The sequence below is a fragment of the Ursus arctos genome, unplaced genomic scaffold, assembly GCF_023065955.2.
Source record: "Ursus arctos isolate Adak ecotype North America unplaced genomic scaffold, UrsArc2.0 scaffold_1, whole genome shotgun sequence".
Lineage (NCBI taxonomy): Eukaryota > Metazoa > Chordata > Mammalia > Carnivora > Ursidae > Ursus > Ursus arctos.
Genome location: NW_026622763.1, coordinates 10,313,472 through 10,332,319, shown reverse-complemented (window position 1 = coordinate 10,332,319; position 18,848 = coordinate 10,313,472). Strand labels below are relative to the sequence as shown.

General features: G+C 40.3%; 1 protein-coding gene across 22 annotated transcripts in view; it reads right to left on the bottom strand.

The window, feature by feature from the left end:
• The window catches only part of CLASP1 (cytoplasmic linker associated protein 1), a 265,789-nt gene that overhangs the window by 42,730 nt on the left and 204,211 nt on the right, over window positions 1-18,848 (bottom strand). For all 22 annotated transcript variants that reach the window (XM_057317072.1, XM_057317077.1, XM_044388297.3 and 19 more), the window contains 5 exons: window positions 17,789-17,952; window positions 13,194-13,272; window positions 12,026-12,169; window positions 3,569-3,712; window positions 2,647-2,753 (listed from right to left, as the gene is read on the bottom strand). In XM_057317072.1, coding sequence (XP_057173055.1) covers window positions 2,647-2,753; window positions 3,569-3,712; window positions 12,026-12,169; window positions 13,194-13,272; window positions 17,789-17,952 — 638 coding nt within the window. The remainder of the gene's footprint in view (window positions 1-2,646; window positions 2,754-3,568; window positions 3,713-12,025; window positions 12,170-13,193; window positions 13,273-17,788; window positions 17,953-18,848) is intronic.

Genomic DNA, 18,848 nt, shown 5'->3' with positions numbered 1-18,848 from the left:
AATCACGCTGGGCAAAACGAGCTAAAAAATATATATGTATTTAATGATGAAAAACTCCAGGTTACAAATCTCCTCTCTCAATACCCAGTAGTATTTGTTTACTAGCTGGGAATAAGGAGTAAGTCTTCCCTCACACACACACACACAAAAAGCAATAAATGGAATGTTTCACAAAGGTTTAACATGCTAGCTTCATGATTTTCTCTAAGACTACTGGGTTTATAAAAACAACTTCCTCACTAGGGCTTTTTTTTTTAACTATCAAATTAGATCTGCTCATCATTCTAGAATATTTCCTTATTAACACACCATGTGTAGAATTTCTGGACTAAAAAAATACTAGTTTGTTTTGATACCAAAAAAATTAGGTTGAAAACAAATAACTGGTAACAACTTTTCCCCTTAAGAAAAAAGAGCTAACATCGTATGTTTAAGATGATTCGAGAGAATGGCAGCTCACAGAAAGTAAATGCTTCAAGAGCACTGCTCAGAAAAACGTCTGAGATTATATGTGGTAGAACTTGTCTATCATCTCCTCAGGAATGGGGTAACCTAGTCCATTCTCCCATTTAATGCAGTAATTCATAGCTTTTATAATTTTCCTGGAGAAAGTATGTGGCCTATTCCCAGTGATATAATGACAGGAGGCCATTTTTCCTACTTCTGGACAGTTTTAGTTGTGAGAAAAATCACTTCTACTGAGTTTAATTAAGTTGTTGACTAAGGCCATCTGGCTAGGTATGCCCTGACTAAGGGCACATTTGTTTAAAAAATAAAGAGACCACACAATTAAATAATTCCCTAAAGCGGAACTTGTTAGCAAGAAAATATTTAGGTCACATTTGGCCTTATCTTGAGAATGGTATTAATATTGAAATAAACCTCTTCATTTCTTCCACCGACCGGCAACCCTGACAGTAAAAATGAAAACCAGGCCAACTAAAAATAAATGGGGACTTGGAAAAAGAAATTTTTTAATAATCTGGGGATCCATGGAGATTAATACCGAGCCAATTCTTGGCTCTGATGCATTACACTAGTGGCCTTCACCAGTCTTTTACTTAGACTAGCAGCATACAGAATAACAAAACACCTGAGTTTTACCTTTTGCTTATTACCTAAGGAATGTGCTATCCTAATAATGAAATAACAGATAAGAAGTGTGTATGATGGAAGAGCAGATTTTCTAATTAATGGTGCAGAAGTATTACTTCTAGACAAAAGCAACCATTTACAGAGAATTCAAGTTTTCCACAAAATCCTGCCCCTGCCCTCCACCCCAAGAAAGAGAACTCTGATTTTACTGTTAATGCTGGACCCTGTTCATTTAAGACAAGTCATATACTTTAGATACAGATATTAACACAAAAAAAATAGTTGGCTGAGCCTCAGTCACACCTGGGGAAAGTCAGACATATTTTCATTTGTTTCTCATCTCAACTATCTAATTGTAACAGCCTGCTAAAATCACGACAACACAGACCAAACCTGGAGACGTGACATCATTCTTCATTCTACCTAAACACAGTATCAGGGGGATTTAGGGCGGATTAGAAATAAGGCAATATAAACAGTAGCATACTATAAGTATATAAAATATTTTGTTTCACCAAGAGAAAAATACAAATTTGATATGTTCCAAATATTCATATGACAACTTGAAGAACTAAAGAGAAATTTATTTGTAAGGATGGAAGATTTGGGAAGATTTTTGATCATTTAAAAATCTAAAACAAATTTAAAGGCATTTATATTTTGATATTTTCCTACCAAAGAGGTAATCTTTAAAGGGAAGATGGCAGTACTTCTGGTATTTTCTTATCATCTTGGTGTCAACAACCCTTAAGAACAGCCCCTTGATCCTTGTGGCCAGGGAATGCAAAGATCTGGACTTCTTGTAGACAAACACAGGATGTATGACCCTCACAGGTCCGGGCGCTAAGAAGTCTGGCCTCTAGGGCCACTATTCTATGTGAGGCCATGGCAGACTCCAACACATGCTAGGGGCTCACTAAAGCCACCATGCAGAGACTTCCAAGGGCTCTGGGCAGATGGAGAAGCCTCAAGATCCCGAGACAAAGCATTTTTCTTATTTTAAGTCACTGTCTCAGACTCTCTAAGACCAATGTTTGCATGGTCCCAACGAAAAGTCTGAAAATGCTGATCCAATTTTAGTTCTCAGGTCCTTAATACCTCTCCAGAGCAGCACTCTGCTTCAGACCTCACTGAGCCCATGATGATAGCAACTATGCCCCAGGCTATGTGCAGACTGACTGCAGGGAATTTACTTAGATGACAAATACCTTCAGGTGCTCCTAGCACTTACAGAACACGTGATGCATTTCTAAATCGTTTCTATGTGAAACAGTACTAAATGTAAATTTAGTCTTAAAATTTTAAGTTACCAGGGAGTGCTCAGAACCGAAGAATCTTCAAGAATATTCAGCACAAATTGGCCACTTCATCATAGAAGTCAACTGCTTTGCCCAAGATTATACAGTTAAGATTTGGGTGAGGACTAGAACCCACGGTCTCCTGATTCCCATCCATTTTTTGGTATTAATAAGCTTGGTCTAAAAACCTAGAAATAGGCTGGACAGACACCGGGGTGCTTTAGTTCCTTCACTTTTGTTGAAATGGCATTACCTGGGAGATAGGCCCCCATGGGAACAGTTGGTGGGTGAGGTCAGGGGGCTGGTCCTGCTGCTGGTGTGTCGGGAGGGTGTCCGGCCAATTGTATTGCTCGGAGAGCCCTGGGGTGAAAACAGAATAAGCATCATTATTCAAGGGCTAACCACAGATTATAGTGCCCCCTTTCCCTTAGGTTTTCTTTTCTTTCTTTCTTTCTTTCTTTCTTTCTTTCTTTCTTTCTTTCTTTCTTTCTTTCTTTCTTTAAGACTGATTGACTGATTTTTGAGAGCAAGAGCACGAGCAGGAAGAGCAGAGGGAGGGGGAAGAGAATCCCAAGCTGACTCCATGCTGAGCGCAGAGCCTGACATGGGGCTCGACCTCACAACCATGACATCGCGACCTGAGCTGAAACCCAGTCAGACGCTCAACTGACTGCGCCACCCAGGCGCCCACCCTTAGCTTTTTAACCCACATGTAAATAAAAGGGCAAAACTGGTGCAATTGGGGTGACTTTTTTTTTTTTTTTAAAGAATCATTAAGGCCAACTTTAAGTGCACATACACCCAAAATGGGTAACTGTCGCATAGGGATTCCGGAAGCTGAATGACTGATGTCAGCTGTGTTAGAGTAACAGACACAAACTGAGCACTTCTATCTTTACATATGAAGAAAGTAAGTCACTCAGTGAATAAAGGACTAAGTGACCAAGTAAAAATTTAACTGAACAATCTCACATAAGAAAAAGGCCATATTTAAATACTAAGTTCACTCATTCATTGGGAATATGGCAGGATCAGACACGGCCCCCACCCTCCAGATGCCCACAACCTACTAAGAGGGAACAAGAAAGCCGGCCATTCTATTACAGCACGTCTAGCCCAGGGATTCGCAGAGGTCATGATCGGTACAGGGGTACCAACTGTGACCGAGCACTCACCACACTGGTGTTACTAGCGTTCTTGAGGTGGTTATGCAGGAGTTTGGTGGCACCATCCTGGAATGTTTTTGGCAAGGCACCAAGTAACATGGTAAATTCAGGAGTGTTCAATTCAAACAGAGAGATCAGCACAATTTGTGCTGCCTGGAAAAAGAGCACTTATTAATTCATGTAATGGACAATAGCATCTTTTGGTCAAAACTTTCATTAAAATTATTTTACAAAAATGTTTTTGTATGAATAAAATAAATAAAAAAAAAAAAAAAACAAAGAGGACGCCTTTGTCATAAAAACACTAACAAAAGGCATCTGGAGAGAATAAGATCATCAATTATAAAGAGCCTGACTTCAATCTGGAAAATACACCCCAGTTTCATCTTCACACCCTGGCCTTGGATTTCCACAGCATGCTCGTAATAAATGACTTTTCCTGTGTTGTCCAGCACTAGGCACAAAGCTGGTAAATCCGTAAATAAAGCAATCCAAGAACATGAAAAGGTGGGCGATGGTTCACTCTACTGAGTCGGAACCGGACAGGGCTCCAGGTGCGTCCTGGAGAGAACAGGTTCTCCATGAGCTGCCAACGGGTTATCTGAGCAACCACTTTTCCTCAAGCCTACTCCGAGGGACTAAGAAATTCTAAAAAAGAGTTTAAATACACCCAGAGAACTCCTACTGTTACGCCTATGAAGTGAGGAGGCAGTCCATGGGAAGCAAACCAGACTTCTATGGTACAAATTAAAAACGTACTCTTCTGTGTTTTGGCACATGCTCTACTTTTCTTTATTAACTGAGACAATATATTGCAGGGCTGCTGGTGATCACTCTGGCAGCAAGGTGGGAAAGCAGTTAGCTGAAGCAATAGCAGCCCAATGAAACTCAGGTTTCTCCAGCAAGTTATGTGCTTTCTATGGTATTAAGTAGCAGCAGGCACTTTGGGCTTAAAAATGCCTGAGGAATGAGTTCCTAGGGTTTTGATTTAGAAAAGCTATGCCAAAAGAAACCTTAGCTAAATAATGGCATTTCCTAGAAATTTCTGAGAGTCAGAAGAAAGAAAAACACATTATGAACATCTTCTGACTGAAAGGATACATTTATCTGTTCAAAACACTCAATTTTAGGATTGCAGTTATTCTGAATATATTTTTTCCATGATATAGGGTATTACGAAACATATATTTGCTTAGAAATGCTCTGGAAAGAAATACCACAAAATATTTCAATGCTTTCACAATGTTAAAATTAATTCTGGATCCAGTAAGGCAAAACTATTACTTTTGTCTGGAGAAGGAAAAAAAAGAAAATTCAGAGACCCAAATGTATTTAACCAAAAATAAAAATTAATTATGAAATTTAAAATATCAGTAGAATGTCTTTTACAGCATCAAAAACTACTTTTTTAGACATATCAAAAGCATTTATTAAGCACAGCACTGGACAAAAGTATCCTTCCTTTTTTCCCTTGACCTCCAAATATAGTCATTAGTAGCCTTTCCATCCAAATTAAATCCCAAGTGGTCTGTGTGCTTTCACAACAGGCAAAACACACAGCTACTGATTGTGTTAAAATATACATTTTTACATTTCATTACTGAAACATTCTAAATAGTTATCTGAAGGAACCTATTTCACCACCACTGTAATATATATTAACATGATCTGTATATTTGTATAGGAGCAAATTCCAAAACTCATGCAAGGTAACCTGTGCATTTAAAAAACCATTTTATTAGATGTTAGGAAAAAAATACATGCAGAAAAAGCTGCACTTCAGAGAGACAGAAAGAAACAGACTTGAGTTTTAGCAGGGAGAAAAAATGTTACCAATTTAGTAAGAAAGCTTACGGACTTATTTTTTAATGACTGACAATGACATTTGAAAAGTATAAAATGTATATTTTTGTAAAGTATATTTTTATGTGAAATATGCCACTGTCTTTACTTAAAAAACCACATTTCTTCCCAGAATGACAGTATATCCAACACCACAAACTAACTTAAAGTTTTTCATGAAGCAAATTATAAAATTAGTGGGATCTTTTAGGAACAAGAGGGCTGCTTAGAAATTGTGCTAATTCATGGCTACCTGCTATTAAGGACTCTTAGTCATGTGGGAAAAGAAGGTGCAGCAGACTTTAACTTCTGGCCCTTTAAAGAAACTTCTCTTTCAATAACCTTAACATCGAATTTTGATAAGAAATCAAACAGGAAGATGGGGAATTTTGAAAATATAGCTAATTGGAAAGATGGTACATTTGCGGTGACTTATACATATAAATGGATATAATTTATTTTTACATTTTCCAAAATATAAAATGTAAATGATTTTATATAGCCTTCAAAAGACATGCTTTGGTTTAAAGCTGTTTTCAAAGTAAAACCCTTTCTAATGATGGCCAAGCTCCAGATATGGATAGAAAGTATGACTTAAATATGTTCTTTCAAAAATATTTTATGTCACTGTTTTAAAAAGAATGAGACCGCTATGGTCCTAAAATATTTTATCTACAACCCTCTTAGTGAGAAGTCAGAATACTAGAATCCAAGCAAGGGAGAAAACTGGGTTATAGTTATCATTACCATCAATACACTCTCTTTAACGTAGTAATTCCAAATATGGGGAAGAATTGGAGAGATTCATTTAAAAAAGCCTGGAGCGTAGCTCATGTGCAATAATGAATCAAAGAGTAGAGTACGCCACTCTTGTCCCATCACTGAACTCCTGCCTTTCACAAGAGGCAGGGCCAGTAAACAGCCAGACAAAGCACTCAAGGCTGCTGCTGACTTTTTCTTTTTTTTTTTTTCTTTAAAGATTTTATTTATTTATGTGACAGCCAGCGAGAGAGAGAACACAGCAGGGGAGTGGGAGGGGAAGAAGCAGGCTCCCAGCGGAGGAGCCCAATGTGGGACTCGATCCCTGAACGCCGGGATCACGCCCTGAGCCGAAGGCAGAGGCTTAACGACTGCGCTACCCAGGCGCCCCTGCTGCTGACTTTTTCTAATGGACAACTCTAGGGTCACTGACTTCCAAGATCAAATGGCAGCTTACAAGGAAAGGATCCCCACTCATACCCTTACAGGAGAATTTTGTAGGTGAGGGGAAAAAGGTCCTTCGAATCTCACTGCCACTGTGTGGAAAGAACTCCCAGTGCTATCAACTGCTTTGAAAGCAGAAAAGAATTCTTTGAGACAGGAGATTAAGAAAGCTTCGACAAATGCTTTACCACTGGTATTAATTGGGGAAAACTCAAACTTGGGGAGGAAAAGTTTTCTAATTTATTAAATAATTACTGCTCCCTCCGGATTGTCCTTAAAGTTGCTTCAGAAAATCACCAAAGAAAGGGTATCTCAAAACCTTCAGACATTTCTTATTTAGTATCTCTCCTTCACTACTCTGCTAAGTATGGTAGAGGTCTACACTCAACAAAGCTATTTCTTTGGGCAGGGAGTTAATCATAAAGCACGTTAAAACACAAACATTTACACACACACACACACACATACACACACACGCTCACATAGTATTATACGAATTTTAGGTTTCTTCAAAATCTTTTCAGTGTCTTGACAAGGGTAATCAGTATTAATCATCTGAAAGGCAAGCAGTGAAGTGTCTTTTTTTAAATTAGTACATAGTTTAAAATCTACCTGTTTACAATTTTCTTCCAAGTTTCCTTCTCCAGGCCCAGAGCAGGTGGAAGCTGACCTAGTGGGGAAATCCTCACCTACTCGACTACGCTGAAGCGGGGACTGACAAACAGGAAAGGCGGTAGGATTTAATGAGAGAAGAAGCAAGTGCTTAAACCAGGGTTCTTTGTAAGCTGTGAAAGTATTTGGCTTCTTTTACAAAGTCACCTAAGTATATATAATCCTAACAGCTAAGAATAGGAAGAATAACAACAGTAATGACCAGTTTCAAACCTCTATCATTTGCTAGGTGCGTAATAACCATAATCCTTGCCAGCAGTAGTAGCACTCTTGCCTTATGCAATGAAAGGGTCAAAATGAGATCAAAAAGGTCAACTCGTTTCTTGAAAGAGCCAGTCACAGTCAAGTTGAGCTTCAAATCCTGTCTGATGGTAAAAGTTTTGTGGCTAGGCCATGCTGCCTACCTATAATCAGACTTGAAAATTTTTCAGTTAGAGGGGCGCCTGGGTGGCATAGTTGGTTAAGCATCCAACTCTTGATTTTGGCTCAGGTCATAATCTCAAGGGTCATAAGATTCTCTCTCCCTCTGCCCCTCCTCTCTGTCTCTCTCTCCCTCAGTCTCTCCCTCTCTCTAAAAAAATTAAAATAAAAAAATTTTTTTCAGTTAGAAATTTCAACTTGTGAAGGCTTCTACCCTCCTTCCTGCTCCAGGGAACAGCATCTTTATACTTTCTAGGTTTCTTTGCCATGCTTTCAATTACCGCATTCCTCAAAACAACGTGTGGGGGCTAAATCTTCTATCTCATCTGACAAAGGAGGTGCTAAATGTCAAAAAATCATATATGATAAGCAAACCCAAAGGATTCTGAACCCTGAAATATAAACATACCATTAAAAATTCTGCTGCATTACCACATTCCCTTTGGTTGATGGGGGAAAAAAAAGTCTTCCTAATGCTGGAAAAAGTTGGGTTCTCCATTTGCTCCACAAATAGCAGCAGCAAAACCAAAACCACCCTTGAACAAATAGTAAGAGCATGGGCTGCAACGTAAATGAACTCATATTTATCTATGTTTTTCTCTACAGCAATTATTCCTCCCAATGAAGCCTGAGACAGGGATTATCATTCCCATTTTATAGAGAACAAACAGGAATTAAGAGGTTATCGTGCCATCCCACACCAACGAGTGTCAGAAGCGAAAGTCAAACGAAGGTCTACTTCCTACCGTCAATACATAATATTATCTTTAAAGAAAAAAGAAAAAGATTTACTTATTTATTTGAGAGAGGGAGAGAACCTCAATCAGACTCCGTGCTCAGCTCAGAATCCAATGTGGGGCTCGATCTCAAGACCCTGAGATCACAACCTGAACCAAAAGCAAGAGTCAGATGCTTAACTGAGCCATCCGGGCGCCCCACATTATATTATCTTAACATAAACACAGTGCCTTCAGAAAGGTATAGTATGGCCAACACGACGATTCAGGGCTCCCATACGTTAACACCAACAAGGTTACTTTGGGAATAAACTGGGCCAATGAAGGTCTGGGCGGGGCTTTTCCTGCTAGTCCCCATCAGTTTGGGCCTAAGCACGCTCCATTGCTGACTGGCTCGTGTTCTAGTTTTGGCTGTGCCTCTTCCCTCCTCTTCAAAACATCTTATATGTAAACACCCCTCTCTCTCCAACATCAAACACCCCAAAATGCTGAGATGAGAAGGGAAACAAAATAAATATTAAAAATGTTAACAAATCAAGAGTTCTATCAGCTTAAAGTAGTTTCCCAAGTAGGATTCTGTAGAATGAATTATAATGTCTGCAAACTCCCCAGAAGTACTGTTGGCAAAAAATTAATACTCTTAGATGTGTAGATTAAGGTTTTTCATCAAATCCTGGAAGTCTGGGGACATTTTTTTTCCCCCAATTATTCTCTTGCTGGCTCTGAAAAAGCAAACTCTCACATTGTAGAGAGGGCCATGGGGCAGGCAGGGGGTGGCAAGTAACCTCTCTGAGAGCACCCCTGCTGACAGGCAGCAAGAAAACAAGCACCTCGGCCCCACTTCTGTAAGGAACAGAACTCAGCCGAGCAGTAGTGAGCCAGATGAGACCAAAAACCCAGACAACACCTTGATTTCCGTCTGTTATGACCTTAAAGCAGAGGACCCAGAGACCATGTCTCAGAAATTACAACATAATAAATTTGTGTAGTTTCAAGCTGCTAAGTCTGTGGTGATTTGGTATCCAACAGAAAACTAATACAGAGGTCAAAACAGGTCGCCTTCAACACTATGGTTTTGAAATGACGGCTTCGACGTGCTACTTAAAATGAGAGCATTTCTCTTTGCACATGTGTCATTCATTAAGTCATTAAAAATATTTACTAAATGTCTACTGTGTTCCAACAGGTATTGTGCTCGGTGCTGAGTATACCGGGTGAGTGGATATAGGGAGGTGGGAAGGCACTGGGGAGGAGCAAGTCCAGCCCTACTCCTGAAGATCCTGAAGACGTAGGCTGGGACCAAGAGAATTAGTGGCAACAGTCTGTATGTCTTGAGGTTTAACCCCAGGGTAATGGTCTAAAACAATGGGTCTCAACTCTGTGCACTAAAAATCAGCCAAGAGCCAGTGAGACCCAAAACACTATCCACACTTTGTATCAATTAAGTCAAATTACCTGGGGTAGAGCCCAGGAATTGAGGTTGATTTTGATTGCAGCCAGGACTGAGAACTATTGCTGTAACAACGCCCTCGAAATTTTCTGAAGATCAGGATTACTGACCCAGAACCTGGGTTTGAACTCAGTCTGAGGGTAAGGTATTAAGGAGTTCTCAAGACAGGGAAGGGGAAGAAGTGAGAGCAGGGAACAGAAGCAGAATACCAACGGAGACCAGGCTTTGTGAAGCAGCACTAGATGATCCAAAATGACTGAAATTAAGTGTCGAGGATCAAACAGTAAATGAACCATGTGATTTCTAGCAATAAATTTAATATCTTAACCATATTTGACTTAAGGTAGTGTTAAAATAAGTTGAGTGCATTGGAGCCCAAGGCTCAGTAACTCAAGGAAAAAAGTTCCTATAACATCCTGTTTAGAAAAGGTAGGAAAATAAATGGTAGTTCCAATTCTAATGTGCACGTCCAGAGAAAGTGGACGTTATGATGAAAACGTAAGCTGCTCCCACGCAGGCCCTAATCATGGTAACATGTAAGTCTAGAGTATGTTTCAGCCCCACAGGAGGGAATATTTAAGTAACCTTCAATTACAAAACGAACACGCACAGACACACACATGGACACACACTTACGTGCTATGACTGAAGATAGAAAGCTGTCCTGAAGGTTTCTGTATTTATTGGCCAATCTTGTGATTTTGAAAATTACAGCAGAAGTATCTGTTTGTGACTTACATACCAACCAAATCATTCAACCACCTCCTACTGTTCCTCTCTCATCCGGCACCAGCTTAATTGCTAAACTAAAGGTTGCCAGTGAAATGCTCTTTTGATAATAATTTTGAATGAGTCCTTGAGTAAGATTTACCCTTGTTCCTTTGACCTTGGACAACTTAGTTTATTACTATACAGTGTGGACACAGGACTTACGTGACCCGTGACCCTTTCAAAGAAACCTTTCAGAGAATTCTTCTGTTGTCTTTGAACTCCATTAGAGGAGGAGCGAAGTGTTCATTTGCATTTGGAAATACACCACTCCTGCTAGCTACTGCTTGGAATCCTCCTCTCCTTCCTTCCTGCCTGGACCCAAGGGGTCCACATTATCAACTCTGCTCAAGGCCAAAATACTCCATTGGTCAGTCTAAATGGCACAGAAGAAACAAAGCACGGCTCGTGATCATACACAAATAACCAAAATCAAGTATTTTCACTCTGAAAGCAGAACTGAGGAAGCCGGCTTGTAAAGAGTACTTTATAAAGCTACTCAGGTTCTATAGAACATAAAAGAGTAATGGCTGCGTGTAAAACTCAAGCACAGACGGACATGGACAGGCAGAGGGGAAGACAAACCCAGGAACTTACACTTGTTGCGTGCCTACAACTTGTCAGGAACTGACACAATGTTTCACATGTAATAATTAATCTCTGTAACAGTTCTGACGCAGAGTACACCTAGTGAGACAGTTGGTACTCTGTGTCCCAGTATATTACTTTGTTATATGCCCTTCAATGTGCCACTTCTGAAGAAAGTAGCCAAGACTTCTCTTTCACTGATATAAACAAACAAACAAACACACACCTTGGTGTCCAGGTGGCCCCAAAATCTGAATTCTACCCCCTATTCATTCAGCCCCCATGCCACAGAGAATGTGTTCCAAGTATGGCATATAATCCAAAATTGCTTGCTCTTTTTAAACTCAGGAATTCATATCCTAGCAAACTTTCAGCCACACTTTCCTCTGAGGCACCTCATGGCCGGGCAGCCTTAGATCTTCAATTCTGTCCTTGAAGAACACGTCACGAAACTTAAGATACGGAAAACTGATGGCCTTCTGAGACATTAAACTACTAGGGCTTTCACATTTGGAAAGAACAAGATAGATGCCTAAGGAAACCACGAACCCATCATACATGATTTCCGATTTTCATTTTGATGTCAGAAGCCGTGATGAGGTGGGACTGGAGAGAGAAGATAAGGGCAAGAACAAAGTCTGGTTTTCACAGAAAAGGAGTGAGAATGGATCCCATGTAGGTATGTGGGGGTGGTCTGTAAGTTTCTAGGTAAATAAATTTCTTTTCCTAACACATGCCTGAGAACAGTCTGTGTTTAAAGCTGTACTTGAGGTCTCTTGGACGTACCTTTCTCACGTCTGAACTCTTTGGTTCTGTCGTCCAGGTTATAATTCTAGAAACAGCAAGCCTCGTCTCACTAGAGTTTACAAAATCTGTTGGGTCCATCTGCCGAGCGAGAGACTCAATGTACTTCAGGATTGCAACTTTGACCTGAAAGATCCAATAATTATAAATGTTAAGTACATTTTACGAAACTTTGAATAGAATTCTGAATGGAATTCTGATCAGAGAAAAGTAAATACTTATTGAGGGGACCCCTCCTTTCTTCTGGATTTATGTTTCCACAGGGAGTGGTGTCCACCAGGGACAAAAGCATGAAACGACTGATAGGTTAAGTCTGGGAACAGGGAGAGCGGCATACAGCTCAATCCTCTTCTGTTTTAGACTGAAGGCATGCTCTGCTCCTCACATATGTGGCAAGACACCTGCAGGGCATGAGCCCCTGTGGGCAGGCTGCGGGATTTCCAGCTCTGTCACTGACCACAAAGTACTTTATTTTGTTTTTTACACATCCTCAGCCATGTCTTGCAAGGAGGCATTTTCAGCAATCAAGCTGATGTTCTGCCCTGACTTCTCCACTGATGCCTCAATTGGCTTGCACTTTGGAGAAGAGGGTTATTATTTATTGGGCCTATCCTAAAACCCCAACAAAAGTTAAGGATTAAAGAACAGATGATTTACGTGACCTAATTCAAATTAACACAACACACACCCTCCCTCAAATTCAGTCTTGTTGTTACAGTTATGATTTTCCAAAATATGTAACCATTCATTTTCATGTGTTAGAATGTTAATATTGAAAACGTTCCAATAAGATACCTTATTCTCAACACATCACAGCCTTCTAGCTTAAATATTATGAAAAATAGTAACAATACCCAAATGTTGGTAGGAGGTGGAACTGGTGCGTCCGTTATACTGCTGGTAGGAATATAATATGGTACAATCACTTTCGCAGTTTAAAATTAAGCTAAGCACGTACTACCCAATAAGCCAACAACTTTTCTTCTAGGTACTCAACCAAGAGAAATGGAAACACGTTCCCAAAGAGTTGTACAAGGATGCTCACAGCAGATTTATTCATAATAGCCAAATAGGAGTCATGAACAAAAAAGTACATTTTAAGCAAATTTGACTTCCAGAGGTTGAACTGTAATGATAGATAGTTACCAACCTTGAGGTTAGGAGTTTGAGTTTGATCCACAATAAATCTCATCAAAATGTTAAATTGTTGATCAAATGGAAAGGAGTCCCTAGGTTTAAGAGAAGGAAAGAAAGTACTCAGTTTTAAAGAAAGACTTATTACAAAAAGTAATGTAAAACCATATCGGTAATGAAAATACACCATTACAGATGAGTCTAATTTATACAAAAGCAAGCCTGACCTTAGTTGACTGTTTACTAATTGTACTTTTCAGTTTATATAAATATTAGAGTAATACACACTATATGGAAAATTCAGAAACAGGAAAATCTTGCTACAAGTCCCCCAACACACACTACACTTACTTTGAGTTATGCTATTTTAAAAATTAAGACCAAGCAATAAACTAAATAAGAGACTCTTACCTGCATTCTAAGAGGATATGCTCATCTTCTCTCTAGTTACCTTTCTGAATACTGCTTCACCCCTGCACTTCCAGTTCCTAAATCTGAATTTATATCTGACTGGGCTGCTTACCGCTGACCTTGCTAAGGTAATCACACTGTCTTCCTTGGTCCCACTAGGCAATTGCCTATGGTCTTTGTTCTGTGGAGTCATCGCAGCAGAGTGCCTATGGGACACCCAGCAAGAGACTAGCTACAATACATATGCAGAAGCCAGGGCTTTCGGAGCCCCTCTCCTGCTCCACTTCTGGACTGTTTCTGAGCTCATTTCTGTAGCCGCTTTACATCTTCGACACAACTGAGTAACCCTCAGGGTTCCTGGCTAGCGAAAGTCTGTGCTCTCTCCCTTCAAGTGCTGCAATTACTAGTCTTAGTTTAAAAGTGCAGAATGGTGTCCATGTGGGAAAATGCAGACACACCTTCCACACTAACAGGAAAGACTGTGCAAAACGAACATCTATTACAACCGGGGCTGAGTGAATGCACTGCTTTCTTCGGACTCTCTGACTCATACTCCCTATAAATTTAAGAAACAAGGTCGAAAAACCACACACAAAACGCCTCTCTTTTCTTCTGCAGCAAGGGAAGAATGGAGAATCCACTTAAATATAAACTGGTGTGTTTAATCTGGAAATGTGCCCATGGCTAGGCACGGCCAAAGGAAAGGAAACAGGCAGATCGCAATCAGGCCCAAGACCTCAGGAACCCCTCACAGCCAGCATGGAGACCTCCCCCGCGCCCCGCCCCCCGTACTCATGGACTGATCCTAAATATGCTTAAACAGCTAGGCATCTCAGCTGCTGAGGAAATGGGAATGATGATGTGTTCTAGAGACTTAGACAGAATCTACCCAGAAAAGTATTCTTTTCTTTTTTTTTTAAGATTTTATTTATTTATTTATTTGACAGAGAGAGAGAGATAGCCAGCGAGAGAGGGAACACAAGCAGGGGAAGCGGGAGAGGAAGAAGCAGGCTCTTAGTGGGGAGCCCAATGTGGGGTTCGATCCCAGAACGCCGGGATCACGCCCTGAGCCGAAGGCAGACGCTTAACGACTGTGCCACCCAGGCGCCCCCAGAAGAGGATTCTTAAAGGGAAGAGGCATCCAGGAAAAAAAAAAGGGGGTTTTCCTTAATCAACAAAGTTTAGGAATAAAACCTTAACATTCTTGCCATCCCTAAAACTCTGAATGGTTGTGCCATTCATAAATTCACCTCTATTAAAGAAGTGACCTTTAGGCCAAGTCTGGCTCACAAATGTTTTGTCTGGCTTTCAGACTGTCATTAAAAAAACAAAACAAAACACAAACAAACAACAAAAAAAACCCCCAAATGTGTTGCCTCAATCCACATTTCTGACCCTTCTTGAGAAGTCTGGTACCACTGGGCCCACATGCCAACATGGCCGCAGCTTCCCAGCCCACGCATCACCCTCCCGTCTACTTCACTCAGTTATTATCAGCTGGATCAGCCTCGCCCCTCTAGTCAATCCCCAGCTGAACCTTTACAAATCGACTGATACACGTATGTAGGTATATTCCCTGATTCCACTAAACTTACTCAACCAAAGGAGGGATGGCATTTGAAAGGCTTACTGTAAATATAGTATATTACGCTGAGCTCAGTAAAAATCGAAAGGGATCTATTTGGGTAATAAAATTCAGTAGCAGCACAGATGACACAGACCTACAGGATCAGGGACCAAAAGAAAACAGTCGGCATCAGAGTGTAGAAGAAAAAATGCATGTTTCACAGTCAGAGACATCTAACAGACACATGCATGGGGGGTGATGGCAGGGTAGCGTATGCTACTGTTAGCGGAGGGAGCCGGAGAAGAAAGACGACGCCTGCCCACAGCCCAGCCTGCAGTCTTGGATTCCAGCCCCCAGCCTGCCACTAACACAAAGTGTGACCCGGGCAAGTCAAGTCTCTTTCCTCATTAATAAAATGAGGAAGGGTCCTTCCATTTTGGAAATCCTATGATATGCAGTAATTGCCCAGTGGGTAGTAACTGGGTCGTATAAAAGTTACTATATTGATGGTAATTATCTCCTCTGGAGTCATCTGTTTATTCATTTAAAAATTCATTGATCTGACACACAACCTTCTATCTTCCACAAACCATAATGAAGACATTACAGCCAAATGTCTTCTGAGGTCACTGAAGTTCTAGTGCTTGTATGTTAAGGACCTACAACTGCAGAGAAAATAGAAGAGAGGGTGCTCAACAATGAGAGCATACAGTCAGGTTTTCACACACCCCTGAGCCTCCTCAGATCTTCTCTCTCTGTTCATAACAGCCAGAGGGTGACAACTGCTGTGTCAGCAATCTCTGAGCTAATGAATGCTAACAGGGATTGTACCTGGACAAAAGGTACAACATATGTGGCTAGAAAAATTCCTAGTGTGACTTGTAAGAAGCTGAAGTATTAAAAATACTGAGGTCTTCAGGGGCGCGTGGGTGGCACAGCGGTTAAGCGTCTGCCTTCGGCTCAGGGCGTGATCCCGGCGATCTGGGATCGAGCCCCACATCAGGCTCTTCTGCTATGAGCCTGCTTCTTCCTCTCCCACTCCCCCTGCTTGTGTTCCCTCTCTCGCTGGCTGTCGCTATCTCTGTCAAATAAATAAAATCTTAAAAAAAAAAAAAAATTTTTTTTTAAATAAAATTAAAAAAAAAAAATACTGAGGTCTTCAGGGGCGCGTGGGTGGCACAGTGGTTAAGCGTCTGCCTTCGGCTCAGGGCGTGATCCTGGCGTTATGGGATCGAGCCCCACATCAGGCTCCTCCGCTATGAGCCTGCTTCTTCCTCTCTCACTCCCCCTGCTTGTGTTCCCTCTCTCGCTGGCTGTCTCTATCTCTGTTGAATAAATAAATAAAATCTTTAAAAAAAAAATACTGAGGTCTTCAGAAGAATATAAATAAATACTCAAATGTCTTTCAAAGAAAAGAGAATCAATTTGCAAGGCTTTGTATTTGTTTTTGTCTTACACGTTCACAAAAACAATACCAGCTCAAGGACGTTATGGGTATTTCACCTCATGGAATGCAGGAACATTTCAACAAATATGTTAACAAGAGAATGTGGAAATTGTGGAAGAGAGTACTTATTCAAGCAGATGACAAAAACATGGGTAACAAAAGAGAAGGGCAAAAAACCACCTATGAGAGCCTTGAAACATCAATATGGTCTAGCCCACGTGAAGAGACATTTTCCGAGAGATGACATCCAAATGGCCAACAAATACATGAAATGCTCAACATCACTATTAGGGAAATGCAAATCAAAACCACAACGAGGTATCACCTCACACCTCCTGGCTATCATCAAAAAGACAAGAGAGAACAAGTGTTGGCGCGGATGGGGAGAAAAGGGAACCCTTGTACACTGGGTGGGAATGTCAGTGGGTGCAACCACTACAGAAAATAGTACAGGTTCCTCAAAAAATTAAAAATAGAAACATGATATGATCCAGTAACTCCACTTCTGGGTATGTATCCAAAGGGAATGAAACCACTATCTCAAAGACATACCTGACCTCATGGTCGCTGCAGCATTATTTATAATAGCCAAGATATAAAACCACCTAAGTGTCTGTCAACAGAAGAATGGATAAAAAACAAAAAGGAATATTATTTGGTCTCAAAAAGAAGAAAATGCTGCCATTTGTGACAATATGGATGGACCCCGAGGGCATGATGCTAAGTGAAATAAGCCAGACAGAGAAAGACAAATACTGCATGATCTGGCTTATACGTGGAATCCCGTGCCACCGCCTGCTCCCAAAAGCCAAATCCATAAATTGCCAGGGGGTACGGGGAGGGGAAAATGGGGAGATGCTGGTTAAGTGGTACAAGCTTCCAGTTATACCATGAAGCAGCTCTGGGGATCTAAAGAACAGAATGATGATTCCAGTTAACAATACTGCTGTATTATACACTTGAAAGTTGCTAAGAGAATAGATCTGTAATGTTCTTACCACCACCACAACAAAAGAATGGCAATTATGTGAGATGAAGGATGTATTAACTAACGCTGTGGTAATCATTTAGCAATATACACACATGTCAAATCGTCACGTTATATACTTCCAACTTACATGACATTGTATGGCAGTTATATCTCAAAAGCTGGGGGGAAAAAGTGGTCTGGCCTCTAAAATCTCACCTTGTGACATCTAGAGCCTTCTGAACTTTTGCTTGCACAGATCCAAGTAAATCTGCTCCCATTTTCTTAAGTAATTGTGTGAGAAGAACAAAAAGCCAGTCCTGCAAGTCATCCTTATGAATTATTATAAAATCCACAAGAGTCTCCAAAAACATACTGAAAACCTAGGCACAAATGAAAACCAAATATTTCACATATGTAATTCATAATTTCCTCCAAAGTTTCTATTAAAAATGGACTGGTCATATTAGAGAAGACAAATGTATTTTTTAAAAAAATAGAAAAAGGAAAAAGGATCGGAACTTACTCTCTGTTGTGAATTCCACGGCAAACCAGGCCATGCAACAAAACAAATTCCATGTTAGTCCACAGTGAATTAATACCATTTTCATGCAATTTCTTAAAAGACCTGAAAAGACTATATAAAAATGTACAGATACTCTGATACTCTCCCCTCCCTCAATATGCCTTCAAAATTCAGTACTGAAATAAACTTTGCTGAAAGGTATTAGCTTAATCCTGGAAGCTTCTCTCCCTTCCTTTCTTCCTTTCTTCATTCCTTCCTCTTAAAACAAAAAATCTTTTAACCATCATAACTCCATACTATTACTGTCCATTATCCAGCATTCAACAAGTAATGTTATAAGATGAAGGAGGGAAAAAAAACATTGCATTGCAGATTTCTATGTAGGCCAATTCAGATATTGTAAAGTAATACAATATAAAAAGATATAAAAGTCATTATAGTCTTTATAAAAAATTATGGCTTAGAATAAAAGATACAGTCCACATAATTTTCACGCTGCTATGCAATCATTAATGCTGTATAAAGTGAGATAAGAGTCCACAGTGGACTATGCTTGAACCAATTTCAGAGAGATAAGTAGCACTGTGTCCCCTACTTGGCTAATGAGTCGTGCTCTACTGGGACAACCCAGCCATTATATACCTATTCAGTTCTAGCACAGCAACTACTAACCACCAGGGGTCTCCCGTGAGACAGCTCAGAAAAAAACTCACTGAGCCCCCAGCTGTGGGATTCCTGGCTTAGCTCAAAGGC